The sequence below is a fragment of the Crocuta crocuta genome, unplaced genomic scaffold, assembly GCF_008692635.1.
Source record: "Crocuta crocuta isolate KB4526 unplaced genomic scaffold, BGI_CrCroc_1.0 scaffold53, whole genome shotgun sequence".
Classification (NCBI taxonomy): domain Eukaryota; kingdom Metazoa; phylum Chordata; class Mammalia; order Carnivora; family Hyaenidae; genus Crocuta; species Crocuta crocuta.
Genome location: NW_027529432.1, coordinates 2,867,484 through 2,884,230, shown reverse-complemented (window position 1 = coordinate 2,884,230; position 16,747 = coordinate 2,867,484). Strand labels below are relative to the sequence as shown.

Sequence of the window (16,747 nt, the reverse complement as noted above, 5' to 3'; positions counted from 1 at the left end):
TTTCCACAAAGCATTTAATCATTATCCTCTTGGTCTGGGCTTGGAGTGGAGTGCCTGTTGGGCTGGCTTCCAGCGGTTTCTGTCTTTGGGGAGCTTTCAGAAGAGTGCTCCATTTTCACCCCCATTGACCTGTGGCTCCTTAAAGATGAAGACATAGGTAGAGACCGTGGGTTTCTAGCTCCCCACCCCCATGCCCAAGGAGACCTGGGCTGTAGGAGGGGAAGTCCCATCATTGACAATGGGGGTTCAATCTGGCTCCTCTGCTGTGAGACCCTGAGCAGGTGATTTCCGCCCCCCCCCAAGCCTCAGTATACTTATGAATGGGCCTCATAATCCTGCTGTGCACCACATTGTTCTAAAGCACAAGGGACAGTATACAGGAGGTGACTTGTGCGGCCCCACCCCATAATGGGGGCTTGGTATATGGCCACTCACTTGGCCACAGATTCCTAGACTGGCTTTGCTGCTTATCTGCTCCTGTGGCTTTGGACAAGACCCTGCCCCTCAGGTCCTTAGTTTCTTTATCAGGATCTGGAGAACATCACCCCGATCCTGTGTTCCTCGGGTGACCTGGAGGGCAGGGCCCAGGGAAGGGCCTTTTGACCGCTAGAGCTAGGCAGCGTCCTTCAGGCCGAGGGGGTGGGCCAGCAGGACTTAGATTCAGGGCGGACCAGCATGGCTGCTGGCGAGTTTTCTCAGCGTCTCCCCAGATGTCGAGCCTAGGCTGGAGGTGGGCAGGGCCGTGGCTAGTGGAAAGCGTGTAGGGCCCAGAGCACTGGCAGTGCCCCCGCCCCTCTCCCTGTAGGCGGTTCCTTGGCTAGCCAGACGGCCTCACCTGGGTTTCCTGGAGCTGCCCTCTGCGTTCCCCTTGCCTGCTTCGGCTAGCAGCTGTTCTTCATTGAGTCCCAGTGCCGACAGCACCTGGGAGAAGTGACGAGTCACCGTGAGCCGGGCATTGACCTGGAGAAAGAGAAGGGGTCCTGCTCCGCACCAAGGCTGCTGGGGATGGGTGGTGCTGTGTGTGAAGGTCCCAGGGCTTCCAGAAGGGCAGTGGCCCCGGGGTCCTACCTAAGGGGGCCCACTCTCACCTTCCATCCCTACACGCTCAGCCAATGAGAAGCGCTGTTCTCAGGGAGGCTGTATGCTGGTCCCGGCGCCTCGCCTCACCTGCATGGCCTGCTGGAACAGGTAGGGCCGGGCCTGCACCCTGTGCTGGATGTCCTTCAACTCTGCCTGGTACTGAGCAAAGCGCTGCCGTTCCTGGCGCCTGCAGGGAGACGGACCTCTGGGCAGCCAGCCACGAACGCGACGATCCCCACTCGCAACAGCCGGGGCTTGTCTTAGCCTCCCAGGCACCCCAAGGGCGAGGGGCCAGCCCGGCTTTGGAGCCACTGGGCATCTGCTTGCACAGCCTCTCCCCTCCCTGCATTTCCACCCTCTCACACTGTGCCTGTGCGGCAGAAGCGGTGGCTGTTGGCTGTGGCTTTGGGCAGGACCCCAGTCTGGGCTCTGGGTTCAGTTTTCTGTGTGTTATGGCAAGGATTAGACAAGCTTGCCACCATTCTCTGTGGTTTTGATAAGCACGTGGCTTGGAAAATGGGATGGAAGAACAAAAGAAATATGTTGCAGATGAAAGACTGCGTCCTGAAAAGATCAAGATTCCACTGGGGAAGCACAAATCCATTTACAAAGACCCAGATTGTGACTTGGCTGAAATGTGTCTGCTCATCAAGCCAGGTATCCTGGCAGCAGGAGGGGCCCGCCGGCCGTGCTAACACACGGGGCCAGGAATCCTGTGAAGCACGCAGGAGAGGTCTCAGGGTTTGGTTGCAGCACCCACACACAGGACGGGAGGGGAGAAGCAGACAAGACTCCAGGACTCATTCGGGACCTCTAGCAAATGTGCCGAGGCCCCATGGAAAAACACTGCCTTGCCGGGCCAGGATCCTTGGCTACGTGCCAGGGAAGGAACCCTCCTCCATTCGAGAAAAAGAGATGAACTTGAAAACCCATGGCCAGGAAACGAAGTTATTGCAAGATGGAGTCTTCAGCACTCAAGAGGTAATTTCAGCAGCTACAAAAGGTGGGGGTGGGGGTGGGGAGTCCGAGCTGGCATTCGGGTCTCTGTCTCGCCTGTGAGGTCATGCATATTTTTCCTGCTTGATTCTTGAGGCTATTTGTTAGAATTGAGAGAAGTCCATGTCTTGGAGACCCAGGCAGAAAGGGAGCTTTGTGAGTGGATATCAGCCCTGTCCAACATCTGGGAAGGAAAGGAAGTCACATAGCCTTCCTACCACAGGGCGACCTTTGTTGAGCCCGCCTCTCCTGCGCAGGGCAGTCTTTTGCAGCTCAGAGAGAGCAAAATTCACAGACTGTAAGGGCTGAGAGACCCCACGGCATATGTCTTCTCTCAAGTAGAAAATAAAAGAGGTGTGTGGGAAACACTCCTCTCACTCACATCTGTCCTTCGGAGTTCTGAACTTTAGGCTTCCTGCCTTATTAAAAAAAACAATGAACTTGAGGTCTGGCGAGATGAAGGCATCTCCTCCGTCACTGGCCAAGGATTCCTTTAAAATACCCGTGACTTCTTAGAGCCCTAGTTTCATCTTTGAAATTGGGAATGATAAGACTGAGCCTCGAAGAGTAGGTGATCAGAACCCCACTGAGTCCTTGGCGGCCCCACTGCAGGGTAGAGGCCCTCTGGTCTCGCCGCAGCACTCCACCCAACCTTGACCTCGCACTTCTCCCAGGATGAAAGGAGATGAGTTTGGAAAGATCTACCCTGCTGCCAGCCACATCCAGTAGGTGCTCAGTGTCAATGGCACTGGTGGCCATATTTATTTGTGTTGTCTGTTTCACTAGCTAGGGCTTTGAGGGGGAAGATGTTGGCACACTTTATCCACAGATTGGGTATTCGAACACTCCGGAGCCAGGTAGCGGCGTGGCTAAATGGCTGCCCGAGTTGGAACCCTAGCTTTGCAGCTCACTCGTGATCTTTGGCAAATTATTTAGGCTCTCTGAGCTCAGCCTCCTCCTCTGTCGAATTATCGGACTGATGCTAATGCCCACTACATGGTCCTGTCATGAGTCTAAAATAGATTTGCTTTTAAATACACGTTTGCCTGTTTCTTTTGAAGGTTAAAATACAGGGAGAGAATAAAACAGGTGACTCTTCACCTGATGGCAAACAACAGTTGTCCCCACGGTGAGATCACAGGCTCTGTTTGCATGCTATGCTATTTCAGGAATATTGGAGTTTTTTTGTCATAAGCATCCCTGGTTTTTGAAGTCAAAAAAACAAGATTAAAACGAGTGGTAACGAATGTAGAACATTTTGACCGTGAACTTTTGACAGCTGCAGGGATTGGTGTTATTAAATGGGTGACCTCGGCTCAACCCCTCCTTCTCGAGTGCCTCAGTGTCTTCATCTGCAAAGCGCTGCCCAGTGGCCTGGCCTGCCTCCCGGGACTGGAGGACTGTTGTGGAGACTCAGACCCAAGGGAAGGTGAGGCCTGTGTCTCCTTTGTCCTTCGTCTGACATCTGACATCTCTCCCACTGCCTCCCCTGCCCTCTCCCCACCCCCCAGGCCCTCCCCAGCCCCAGGCTTCCTACCTCAGCTCCTCCAGCTTGCGCTGGATGGCCCCCGGCCCCTGGCTCCCTTTGGGCGCATAGGCCGCCAGGCAACGAGCCACCTGCTGCTGTACTCGCTGCTCCCGGGCCCTCCGCAGTTGGGCCCGCTGCTGCTCCTCCTGCTGCTGCCGCTCCCAGGCCTGCAACAGGCTTCTTGGGTAGGAAGGGGGAGAGAAGAGGGTGGGAGAAGTCTGGGGGAGGCAGCAGTCTCAACAGAAACCAGGAGCAGGTAGTGGGGTGTGGGGGCCCGAGGGAGGGATCGCAGGAGCCCAGAGAGCCAAAGGCCTGGGGAATGGGGTTTGTCACGGAAGTCTGACATGATGAGAGCTGCATCTGGGGCTTGGCCCTCAGGCCCCCCCTCGGAACCTTTCCCTACTCTTCCTGGAGGCCTCTCCCCCCTCCAGCCAGCTCTGTGCCCCAGCTGTGAACATCCTCAGCCCTGTGGGCTCGGTGCACCTGTGACCCCACCTGTATCGCTAACTTCTCCTTGCAAAGCAGCTCTCCTTGAGGGCAGGGGCCAGATCTTGTTCTCTCTGACCCCCATCTCTGGTAGGAACTAGGTTCATGTCTTTTGTTTGGAGGGACAGACAGATAGATGAATGGATGGGAAACAGAAACAAATTGGTGATGGGATCAATGGATGGATGATGGGATGGATGAATAGTGTGGACGGTTGAATAGACAACACCTAGATCCACCTGGAACAGTCTTCCCCTAGCTCTTATGGCCAGTTCCTTCTTGTCAATTAGGTCTTTGTTCAAAAGTCAGAGAGAGAGACTCCCTGACCACCCCTTCTGCCTCTAGTGATATATCTTGTTCATTTCTTTATTAATTATCCTTCTTCCCAAGTAGAATGTAAGCCTCATGAGAGCAGGGTTCCTCAGCTCTCCTCTTCACCACCAGTGTATCCCCAGCACTTAGAAGTTCTTAATCTAAACAGAAACTCAGTGTTCGTGACTTCATACAGAATTCAATCATGGTTGGACAAATAAATGGGTAGATACAGTCATTCACATGTTTGTTGAGCACCAGCACTCACAGGTGCCAGGTGCTGTGTAGGGAACCAGAGAGGCCGTGATCAGTAAGATCTGTACCTGTCCTCGGGGCGCTCTAAGTCTGTACACAGGAATAGAAGGGTACCCCAGCACCCCAATGCAATGCCGTGTGGCCAAAGCTGTGGCGGAGGCAAGCACAGGGGAGAGCTTCCTGGAGGGTGGGTGCCTGACTCGGAAATTGAAAGATGCATCCGAGTTACGTAGGTGAATGAGGAAGAGGGGCAGCTCTGGGAGAGAAGGGCGGGAGAGCATGGGGCATTCCAGCACTCTGACTGGCTGACATGGGAGACAGGAGCCTCCTTACCAAGAATCGGCTTTGTCCTAAGCATACTGGGAAGCAAGGGAAGCAAGAATTGGGGGTGCTCATAGAGTGCTGAGTGGATTCTCACCTGCCACTTCTAACCAGTCACCAAGACCTGCTGATCCAGCCCCCAAGTATCTCTTAAATGGATCCCCCCTCTCTCCATTCACACGACCACCTGGTTTAGGCCCCTATCATCCCTCACTAGACAATGCAACTGTGCCCTCCTCCCAGGCTTCCCCCTCTGCTCCCATTGTCTTTTGTTCAAGCCCCAAGTATAGCAATTGTCTAACTCTACTGCCCTCATTGCTGTCTTGCCCTTCTGTCTCCTTTTCCAGAAGACCTTGAGCTTCTTAGGGCTGGGGCCAAGTGTTTTTATCTTTACATCCTGAGGACCCATGAGTAGATACTCAATATATGTTGGATTAATCACTTGGTTAATAGATTAATTGAGAGATAGAAGAGGTGAAATGAATGAAAACTGGCTTGTATCAATAGACGGCTGGCCAAGCAGACAGAGATGGGTGGATGAGTGGGATGGATGGATGAATGGGTGGGAGGGAGGATGGGTAGGTGGGTGGATGGATCCATAGAAGACTGGATGATCCAAAGATTGGAGAAAGGATAATGAAGGAATGAATGAGAGGATGAATGATTCAACATCTCTGGAGAACTGGCTCCTTCTCTGCTTCCTGTTCTTTCTTCCTATTCCCCTTTTTCTTCCGCCTTACCTGGTGGCCTCCTGTCGTTTGTGGAAGGTACGGTTAGGAAAGTTGGCAAACGGGAAAGTCTCTTCATCTCCCAAGGGGTAGGTCTTCCCCCTCCGGTTGGAGGCCTGGACAGCAGCCCGCAAAGCCTTCCAAGGCTGCTTTTCAGGGCCTATCCACAGTGGGACAAGTCAGAGAGTAGCCCTATCCCAGCCGATTGGGTGATCCTACCCAGTATCTGGAGCCCAGCCCAGCCCTGTCTGAACTCCTGGCCCAGGTTGCTGGCTCCCCAACCTCTCTCCCCACTGTGTAGTTTCCCCGGGGACCCAAACACTGAAGTCCACACTCACCACAGTCCAACTCTTGCTGTAACTGCCTCTTTAGCTTCTCCAGGCCCCATGGCTCCTCCAGCTCCTTGGTCTTTGACTTCCTCCTCTGCAGCCCTCGGAGGCCGGAGCTGGAGCTGCTGCTCTTGTGCTGTGGGTCACCCTCATCCAAGGTGTCCTCGCCAGAACTCTGCCCCTTTCTCTGAGAACCAGCCTTCCTTCTATGGGTGGCCCTGTTCTCCCCCTCCTCGGCTTCCTCTGTCACCTCTGCAAAGCACTCCTCTTCCAAGAACAACCCCTTCTTGAGGAGCTGGGGCAGTTCGCCAGGACTCATATCCCTCTCGGCCTCCTCAGCACCCAAGGCTTCCAGCTCGGCACCCTCCTCAGACTCCGATCCTGAGCCTGACCTCTTCCCAGGTGGCTGGAGGTCACACTCACTGGGGGCCTTCAGTTCTTGGCTCTCCCCTTTGCCAGAAGGGATGGGGATCCAGCCCCAGGCCCTGAGCTGTTGGGTCCTCTCCAGGTTTGGCACCTCTGTCTTCCAGCGGAAGCTGTGCGCATCTGGGTGGGCAGCTGTGGACGTGAGCCTGGCCTTGAGCTGGATGACTGCTCGGGGCAAGGGGAGGGCTTGGTGGCCAGACTGTAGCAGGGTCTGACCATCAGTGAAGAAGCTCTCCCAGGCCCACTGGAAGGGGAAGGAGGGTTTCCGAGGAGTAGAGGGGATGAGACTGAGGAAGGACAGGACAGGGGGCAAGGGTCAAAGTCAGGATGCAGGCCCCCAGTGGGGCCTGACACCCAGCATCCCACCCAGCCGGTCACACAGCTGCTTACTCTTCAGCCTCAGCAGAGCCATGTTCTTTCCTGTCCCGGGCCTTGGGTTTCCGGTCCTTCTTTGCCGTCTGTCCTGCACTCCGAGACCTCAGCTGCTGGCCCTGAATTACACCATCACCACTCCCAAGCCTCCGCTGGGCGAAGACAGGAGAGGAGGCCCAGCTCCAAGCAGCCTCCTGGACCACCTCACACCTCCCTCAGGGGATCCCCTTCTTCTGTGCACCCTGGCTGGCCCCCTGGACTTTTTTTTTTTAATGTTTATTTTTGAGAGAGAAAGAAAATGCAAGTGGGAGAGGGACAGAGAGAGAGGAAGACACAGAATCCAAAGCAGGCTCCAGGCTCTGAGCTGTCAGCACAGAGCCTGACATGGGACTCGAACCCATGAACAATGAGATCGTGACCTGAGCCGAAGTCAGATGCTTACTTGACTGAGCCACCCAGGTGCCCCTGGACTCTTGTTATCACTATAACTGACTGATCACCATCTCAGTTCTTAGTATTCAAATAGCAACCACTGCCACTTCCTGAGAACCTGCTGGGTGCTCAGGATTTTCATGTGTTAACTCATCTAACCTTCCCAAGGAACCTATATTCCACTATTACCCCTATCATGCAGATGAGAACACTGAGGCACAGAGAGGGGAAATCAGTTGACTAAGGTCACCCAGCCTGTATGTGGAGCCAAGACCTGAACATGTAAGTCTGTCTCCAGAGCCCAGATCTGTCACCATGGGCAGCTCTTCTGAATGCCCCATGGGGTCCCGGAGTTGCTAAGTCAAGGTGGAAGAAACTCATGATTTCCTGCAAACCCTCCCCCTCCTGTAGTGAACCCCAAATCACTCCACCAGAAGACTGAGAGTCATCCCTGGGTGTTTTCCTCATCTTCACCCTGAACCTGATAGGCTTCCCTATGATTCCAGCCCTGCCTTGGGCCTCCCTGTCTCTCATCTGGGCCTCGGCTCCATCTCATAGCTTCTCCAGGGCCTTCCGCAGCCCTGGCCTATGTGGACCCCAGGCAGCCAGCCTGCCTCCAGGCAGTTGGAAGTCCTCCTACAGGCCCTCCCTCACCTGCTCAGCCTGCGGGGTGTCTGCCAGAAACTTGAGCAGCCCTGTGGTCGTCACTGGAGCCTGGAGCTGCGTGTCCTGCCCTGGTCTCCCCGAAGTCGTCGTGATCAGCTGTTGGTGGGTGTTTTGCATGTTGGTGTCCTTCCCCATCCCCCACTCCCATCTGCCAGCCTTGGAACTGCCCTCCCCACCATCTCTATGGCAACCGGTCCTCAGCCAGTCTCAAGGGCTCTGGCCAAAAGCAGGCCAGGAAGGGTCAGGTAGGGTATGTGAGGCCAACTTCCTTCCAGAAGGAGAAGTTCAGCAAGATGCTGAGGATTGATCCAAGGCGGGGAGTCCTGAGACCCAGGGCCAAGCCCTGTCCCTGCGGGACTCTTTGTTGACTTGGTGTAAGTCCCCTGCCCTCACTCGGCCTGTGTTTCCCCATCTGTCTGTGAAAGGGACCTCAAGATCATTTGGAAGGGTCCTCACACCCTATGAAGATGGCCGGGTGACGCCTGAGGTGAGCACTCTCCCTCCACCTGCCTCCTGGGCTGCCCCTCAGCCCCAAATGAGGTTTAATGGGAGTCATGCTGAACTCTCCCAACAAGATCTTGTTCAAATCATATGACCCACCCCCCCCCCAGGTCCTGAAGGGGCAAGAAAGGCCAGGAAGTTGAACACCAGGCCCAGGAGGGAGGCAGCAGGCACTCCCGGGCCCAGAGGAGGCTCCAGAGGGACCTGGAGCTTTTAAATCTTATCCTACACTTCTAAGCATCACCAAAAAGCCTTGTCATGCTAAATCCCCATGGGACACCACCAGCAGCAGAGCAGGGATGTGGTGCCAAGCCGAGACCCTGGAGACCAAGTGGCCGGGCTGGAGGCCTGGCTTGGCCTCGCACCAGCTCTGTGACTTTGGGCAAGTCACCTCTCCCCTCTGAAAAACTGTAACTCACAGGCCCATCCCATAGGTTTGTTGCAAGGATCAAATGAACTCATAAAGGCACCGCACTCCATAAATGTCCTTATTACCGCTAATGATAACTGCCCATTATTGGGAGGTAGCAGCAGATAATGGTTAAGAGAACAGAGGAAGCACTTGGGTTCGAATCCCAGCTCCACTTGTGCCTCTGTGTCCTCTTGGGCAGCGTGGGGCCGGTTATCATGGCATCTTCCTCCTGGGGTCACAGCGAGAGTTAAGTCAGTTAATATATACAGGTGCACATAGAACATTCCCACAGCCCATCCTAACTGCCGTGTGAGAGCTGTGGCCACATAGCCAACGGTGCAGCCCCAGTGAGGCAGGTAAAGGAAGGGAATCCCAGCAGATGCCCTACGGAGCGTTGTTTCTGGGGACCCTCATCCGCTCTCAGACTCCATCCCGCAGGACCTCTACAGTGTGCACATCCAGCCCAAATAATGATTCAGGTGAAGATCTTTTCTCCCTAAAATAGGCTAACTCTGCTTCTTCCGGTGGGCGGCCATGCCCACCCAACTGCCTCCCCTCCCTAACGTCACGTGGAAGCTCACAGGCAGAGAGCAGGCCCTCTCCAGACCCCGCCCAGCTGATTTCCTGGATGAGCTCTGGGCCACTTCCTTCCTTGTCAGAGGGCAGGTCTGAGTCTCTCGGGTCTGTATTTTCATGAGGGGCGTACAGACTCTTTCCTTCTCTAGCCACTCTCACTTCTCAGGGGAGCTCATCTGGTCTGACACAAGCCATCCTCCGCCTTCCACCCACCCCCAAGTGTACATGTCTCAGCCCTGACTTCTCCCAAAAATCCAGATTTATAGCTGACAGCCACTTGACACCCCACTTGGATGACACAGGAGCATCTTGACATGTTGAAAGTAAGACTCTCCCCATCTCAGTCAAGGCCACATGCATCCTTCCTGTTGTTCAGGCCCAAACTGAACTGAACTGGCAGCATCCTGCATTCCTGTCTCCCACACTCCACACCCCAGGCACTAGCAAACCCTGCGGGTGCCCCCTTCAGGATTCATGGAGAATCCAGCCACTTCTCCCCACCTCCACTGCGAACACGCTCCCCCCAAACCACCACTGGCTCTCCTCTGGATCACTTGACCCCTTCGCCTGGCTTTTGCTCTTGCCGACTCTTCTGTTGTCAGCAGCCAGAATGATCCTGTTAAGACCAGAGTCTGTCATACCTTTGTTCAAAACTCTCCAATGGATCCCATCTCTCATAGAGTAAAACCCAAAGTCCCCACCATGGCCTCCTAGGTTCTGTCTGATCTGTCTGCCGCATGATTCTGCAGGTCCCATCACTGTCCCCCATCACTCACTCTGGTCCAACCACACTGTTCCTTCAGGATGCCAGTCAGTCCCACCTCAGGGCCTTTGCACTTGCTGCTGCCCCTTCCTGAAATGCTCTCTCTCCAGAATCCCTGTGGCTCACTCTCCCATTTCCTTCAGGGTTCTGCTAAAATGTCCCCTGACAAAGACTACCAAAGTGGCACTGTGCCCTCACTCTACTTACATGCACACTTCATATATATTCATTTATTGCCTGCTCAAGGGTGTGGCTCCAGCAATCGGCCTCTTCTCCTCGGCAACTTTTCACGGTCTCTGGAATCATTTCTATCAACACAAATGTGCTCTCTTGACCTCACTTCTCCTTCCCCTAGGACTGCCCTACTTCTCAGTTCCCCTTGGCAGCAGAACCTCCTGGCAGAGTTGACCGGTCAACTCGATCTCAATTGCCAACGTCAGTCTCCCCCTCCTGTTCTCTCTTGGATCCTCTCCCTGAGGCCGCCCTCCCTGTTCCTGCTTCAATCACCAGCCACCGGGCCTGTTGTTAACCCAAGATGCCCCGGCTCCTCCTACCTCTCTGGCCTCTCCTCCCCAGCTCCCTGGCTGGCTCCTCCTCCCCTCCAGGAGCAGGCTCAGCCCAGGTCCTTTGTGTCTACACTCACGCTCCTGGTGGTCTCATCCAGGCTCCTCTTTGAAATTCCTTCTACCTGCAAATGAGTCTCAAAGTTATCAGTACTCCTGGCATCTCTCTCACACTCGGAACTCGATTCCTTTCTTCCATATGCCAAATTTCCACTCCACTCCTCTGCTCCGTCTACTAGGCATCTCCAGTGTACTGGGTCCCAAACTGAGCTCTCTGTCTTCCCCACAGGCCTCCCCATCTTGCCCACGTGATTATCTATCCTTCCAGTTTCTTTTTTTAAATTGTTTTAATGTTTATCCATTTTTGAGAGAGAGACAGACAGACAGACAGACAGAGCCTGAATGGGGGAGGGCAGAGAGAGAGGGAGACATAGAATTTGAAACAGGCTCCAGGCTCTGAGCTGTCTGCACAGAGCCCAATACAGGGCTTGAACCCACGAACCGCAAAATCATGCCCTGAGCTAAGTCAGAAGCTTCACCGACAGAGCCACTCACGGGACCCTATCCTTTTAGTTCCTTGAGCAAATCCTGCACTCCCCTTTATCTTCTCCATCCTATCTGACTGTTCACCCTCATGTCAAAGTGTATTCAGGATTGGAGAACTTCTACCACCTGAGCTCACACCACTGTCAACGCTCACCTAACTTTACCACCTTAACCACTTTTAAGTGGACAATTCAGTGGCATTAATATATTTATAAACCGGTGTGCAACTATCACCACTATCAATCTCTGGAACATTTTTTTATCATCCTAAACTGAAACTCTGTCCCCATTAATTAAATAATAACTCCGCATCTCCCCAGTCCCTGGCAATGACCATTCTGGTTTCTGTCTCTCTGTCTTTGACCATCCTAGGAGCCTCATATAAATAGAATCCTAACATATTTGTCTTTTTGTAACTGGCTTGTTTCACTTAGTATAATGTCCTTAAGATCCATCCATGTTGTAGCATGTGTTAGAATGCCCTTCCTTTGTAAGGCCAAACACATTTCGTTTACTCATTTATCTGTTGATGGGCACTTGAGTGGTTCCCAGCTTTCGGCCGCTAGGAACCACGCTGCTGTGAATGTGGATACGCAGCTCTCTGTTCCAGTCCCTGCTTTCCATTCTCGGCGTGTCCTCAGAAGTGGAAGCGCTGGGTTACATGGTAATTCTTATTTAATCTCTTGAGGAATCAGCACACTGTTTTCCACAGTTGGTTGCACCATTTGACACTTTCACCAGCAATATACAAGGTACCGATTTTTGTATATCTTTGCAATACTTGCTATGTTCTGTTTTTTTTTTTGGGGGGGTGGCATTTTATTTTGTTTTGATGGCAGCCTCCTTGTAGATGTGACTCGCAATGGTTTTGTAAACTCAAAGTCAAAGTCCTACAATGGCCCATGGTCACCTGGCCCCCAACTCCACTGGCTTTCCCACTTTGTCCTCACTGCTTATCCCACCACCAACCCTTCACTTCTAGCTCTTCCCTGGGATACATCAGACAGGGTCTCACCTCTGCGCTGGCCCTTCCCTCTACCTGGATGCTCTTCCCCAGATGTCTGTGTGGCTCAGTCCTTCCACTTCTTCCAAGGTCATGCTCAAATGTCAACTTTTCAGAGACCCCACCCTGACAACCCTATTTAGAACTACAACCTGTACCAGAAACACACATTCAACCCCTTACTCTGCTTCTTCCCATTGTACATATCACTTTATTTTTTTTAATTTATTTTATTTTTAGAGAGAGAGTGCAAGCAGAGAAGGGGAGTAGAGGGAAAGAGAGAGTGAGAATCTTATGCAGGCTCCACCCTCAGCGTGGAACCCAATACAGGACTCAATCCCACAGCCCTGGGATCATGACCTGATCTGAAACCAAGAGTCAGGCACTTAACTGACTGAGCTCCCCAAGTGCCCCTGCACTTTATAACCTTCATCATCTGCTATGGGCTGATAGCCCCTCACCCTTAAATTCAGACTTTGACATCCTAACCCTCAGTACCTCAGAATGTAACTGTATTGGGGAAGAGAGCTTTTAAAGAGGTGATTAAGGGGACGCCTGGGTGGCTCTGTCAGTTAAGTGTCTGACTCCTGTCCATCTCAGGTCATGATCTCACTATTTGTGAGACTGAGCCCCACATCGGGCTCTGTGCTGACATCATGGAATCTGCTTGGGATTCTCTCTCCCTCTCTCGCTCTGCCCCTCCCATACTCACTCTCTCTCTCTAAATAAACAAATATATTTTTTAAAAGAGGTGATTAAGGTAAAATGAGGTCATATGGGTGGCCCTCTCCCTAAAGAGAAGATCAGGACACAGACACACACAGAGGAAGGCCCATGCAGGGACACCAGAGGAAAATGGACATCTACCAACCAAGGAGAGAGGCCTTAGAAGAAACCAAACCTGCCAACATCTTGATCTTAGACTTCTGGCCTCCAGGTGTGTGAGAAAATAAATTCTTTTTTTTTTTTAATGTTTTATTTATTTCTAGGAGAGAGAGAGACAGCGTGAGCAGGGGAGGGTCAGAGAGAGAGGGAGTCACTGACTGAAACAGGCTCCAGGCTCCAAGCTGGAGGTCAGCACAGAGCCCGACGCGGGGCCCGAACCCACGAACCGCGAGATCATGACCGAAGCGAAAGTCGGACGCTTAACGGACTAAGCCACCCAGGCGCCCCGAAAATAAATTCTTACTGTTGAAATTTCTGCTGTCTGTAGTACTTTGACATGGCAGCCTCAGCCAACGAATACAGCTTCTATTGAATCCACTTATTTGTTCTGCTTGTCGCTTGTCCTTCCCAGCTAGCTTCCAGCTCAGGGAGAGCAGGGTCTTCATTTTTGTTCACAGCTGTATCCTCAGCACCAAGGACAGAGCCTACACATAGTGGACCCTCAATAACTAGCGTGTGAGCCAATGGATGAACAAGGATACACCGTAGGGGCACCTGGGTGGCTCAGTCAGTTAAGCGTCCAATTTCAGCTTGGGTCATGATCTCAGTTCGGGAGTTCGAGCCCCGCATCGGGCTTTGTGCTGACCGCTCAGAGCCCAGAGCCAACTTCAGATTCGATGTTTCCTTCTCTCTCTCTGCCCCTCTCCCACTTGTGCTCGCTCTCTCTCAAAAATAAATAAATAAGCATTTAAATCAAAAACAAAATAAAAGTTATGTGCTGATTCTGACTACTGCGTAGCATTCCATAGTTCGCCTCCACTACACTTCACTACTCATTCTCCTGAGGATGGAGGCCAAGTTTGCCCCATGCCTGCTTTCACAAAGGATACTGCCGTCAACGCCCTTGTGCATTGCCTTTTTGAACACCTGCACATGAATTTCTGTGGCTTATTTACCAAGGGTTGAAAGTGGGGAGTCTTGGAAGAAATGTATACCTCTTTTCAGATTGTTCTTGAGGAACCGTACCAGCTCATACCCCTACAGAAGTGACCAAAGATTTCTGTCTGCCCACACCCTCCCCAGCTGTTGGTATGATTCATTTTATGAATCATCACTCACCTGGTGGTTATAAAATGGTATCTCATTGTCATTTTACTTGAATCACGCTGATTACTTCTTTGACCACATCTTCTTTCATTTCTTGCTATCTGAGACAAAACTGTGAGTTGTCGATGTATATTCGTTGCCCGTTTCTCTATTGTGTTTCTAATCTTTTCCTCATCGACCTGCAAGAGTTCTTTATTCGCTGGATAGCAACCGCCTATCTGTCTAAATTAGCTCTGAGGGCCTTTGTGGAATAGAAATCCTTAATTTTGATGTAGTTGGATCCATAAATGTCTGAATAGGGGTTTGTATTTGGGGTGCCTTAAGAAGTCCCTACTCCAAGGCGAGGCATTCTCTTATATTTTATCCAGTTAGATCAGAGTTTAACACCTGTGTTCAGTGCTCTATACTTTCCTTTTCTGGTATTGTCCCCAGCTGGCTTGGGAGTCCTCTGAGGAACTGGGCAGCCTTCACTCATTCCCTGTCTTCTCAAACAACTGAAACACGATAAGGACAACTTGTTTCTTGAAAGTCTGGTGGAATGTCCCTGTAACAGCATCTCCATTAAGACTCTTTTGTGTTGGAGTCTTACACTGTAATTTTCTCTACTGGTTCCTGATCTGTTGAAGTTTCTGATATTTTGATATTTTGCCAATTTTGACATTTCATATTTTTCTGGAAAGACATTCACTTTGATTAAGTCTTTATATTTACTAACATCCAGTTATTTGTAACATTCTCTTTTTTTAATGTTTATTTACTTAAAATTTTTTAGTGTTTTTATTTATTTGTGAGAGACCGAGAGAGAGCGTGAGCAGGGGAGGGTCAGAGAGAGAGGGAGACACAAAATCAGAAGCAGGCTCCAGGCTCTGAGCTAGCTGTCAGCACAGAGCCTGACGTGGGGCTCAAACCCATGAACTGTGATATCATGACCTGAGCTGAAGTCGGACGCTTAACCGACTGAGCCACCCAGGCACCCCATGTTTATTTATTTTTGAGAGACAGAGAGAGACAGAGCGTGAGTGGGGGAGGGACAGAGAGACAAGGAGACACAGAATCCAAAGCAGGCTCCAGGCTCTGAGTTGTCAGCACAGAACCCAATGTGGGGCTCGAACTCATGAACTGTGAGATCATGACCCTGTAACATTCTTTGACATTTGATATTTTATTACTTCTTAAAAAAATTTTTTTTTATTTTGTATTTTTGAGAGAGAGATAGAGACAGCATGAGCAGGGGAGAGTCAGAGAGAGAAGAAGACACAGAATCTGAAGAAAGCCTCCAGGCTCTGAACTAGCTATCAGCACAGAGCCCGATGCGGGGCTCAAACCCACGAACCGTGAGATTGTGACCTGAGCTGAAGACGAATGCTTAACCAACTGAGCCACCCAGGCACGGGGCTCAAACCCACGAACCGTGAGATTGTGACCTGAGCTGAAGACGAATGCTTAACCGACTGAGCCACCCAGGTGCCCCTATATTTTATTACTTTTTAAAGTTATTTATTATTTATTCACTTACGTAATCACTATATCTGACTGTGGGGCTTGAACTCACGACCCCAAGATCAAGCGTTGCATGCGCTTCCTCTGATATTCAATCTTTCAAACTTTTGTGAGGGTCTCAGGGGTCTGATCGTATGGGGCCTGGTGACCATGGAAAAGACTCTAGATTTGTCTTAAACATGATGGAAAATGTAACAATGTTGGAAAAATCCATTTAGCCACTCCTGAAAACCCTGGTCCACCTCAAGAGTTGAAAGAGATGGAGTTGGGTGGATCCTGAAAGGGGAATTCTGAGAGGAGGTGGATTTGGAAAGAGAGCCCCAACACTGCCCTCAGGGGGTGGGACTGGGGACTGCCTTCTAATCTGCAAGTCAGCTTCCACCTGGAGAGCTGGGGCGGGGCTCCCGAAGCCATGGCAGCCCAGTGCCTCAGTGGTCTGTGAGGCCTCCAGCGAGGCTGTGGAATGACAGTGGGAACTGGCCTGTGGCAAGGTAGCAGGAGGTCGGGGTAATGAGGGGCTGCCATCCGGGAGAGGCACCTGAAAACGGGCCAGGAGAGCCAGGCAGAGGAGACCTGGGCCCACCACCATTTAGAGGTCAGGAGAGGTCGGGAACCAGACAAGAGTACCTAGTGGGGAAGAAGTAGAAAGAGCAAGGGCTCCCAGCCGAGTGAAGAAAGTGTTTCAAAAAGGAGGGAGTGACCAACTGTGACAAGAGCCACCGAAAGTTCAAGGCAAGGTTGACAGAATTAACAACTAAATCTGGCAACTTAACTTGTTCTCTAGGCCCCAATCCAAGGACCAGACACAGGAGGCTCCTTACAGACTTTGGCTGTTGGAATGTGGGTGGGGTTGGCCTCTCTCACACCACAGTATCTCCTCATGGAGCCCCACCTGAAACTTTTCCTTTAACCTAGGAAAAAAATGTTTTTTCCCCTGAAGAACTTATAGGCGCTATCTTC

General features: G+C 51.8%; 1 protein-coding gene across 2 annotated transcripts; it reads right to left on the bottom strand.

Moving 5' to 3' along the window:
* Positions 1-8,093, bottom strand: TSGA10IP (testis specific 10 interacting protein). 2 transcript variants are annotated; one of them, XM_077759625.1, is made up of 8 exons: positions 7,920-8,093; positions 6,852-6,985; positions 6,045-6,748; positions 5,719-5,866; positions 3,614-3,784; positions 1,168-1,267; positions 836-960; positions 1-138 (listed from the first exon to the last, which is right to left on the bottom strand). In XM_077759625.1, the coding sequence occupies exons 1-8, from the start codon at positions 8,064-8,066 to the stop codon at positions 15-17; spliced, it is 1,653 nt and encodes a 550-aa protein (XP_077615751.1). In that variant the 5' UTR covers positions 8,067-8,093; the 3' UTR covers positions 1-14. The 2 variants fall into 2 exon arrangements, with proteins under 2 accessions (XP_077615751.1, XP_077615752.1); XM_077759626.1 differs by having other exon boundaries at positions 6,852-6,952.
* Positions 8,094-16,747: the final 8,654 nt, after the last annotated feature.

Bases quoted from the DNA above. Each gene is read 5' to 3' on its own strand.
- TSGA10IP (XM_077759625.1), bottom strand. From the start codon at position 8,066: ATGGGGAAGGACACCAACATGCAAAACACCCACCAACAGCTGATCACG. The intron at 5,867-6,044 runs GTGAGTGTGGAC...CACTGTGGATAG, and splicing joins ACAGCAAGAGTTGGACTGTG to GCCCTGAAAAGCAGCCTTGG. The intron at 961-1,167 runs GTGAGGCGAGGC...CTCTTTCTCCAG, and splicing joins TGTTCCAGCAGGCCATGCAG to GTCAATGCCCGGCTCACGGT.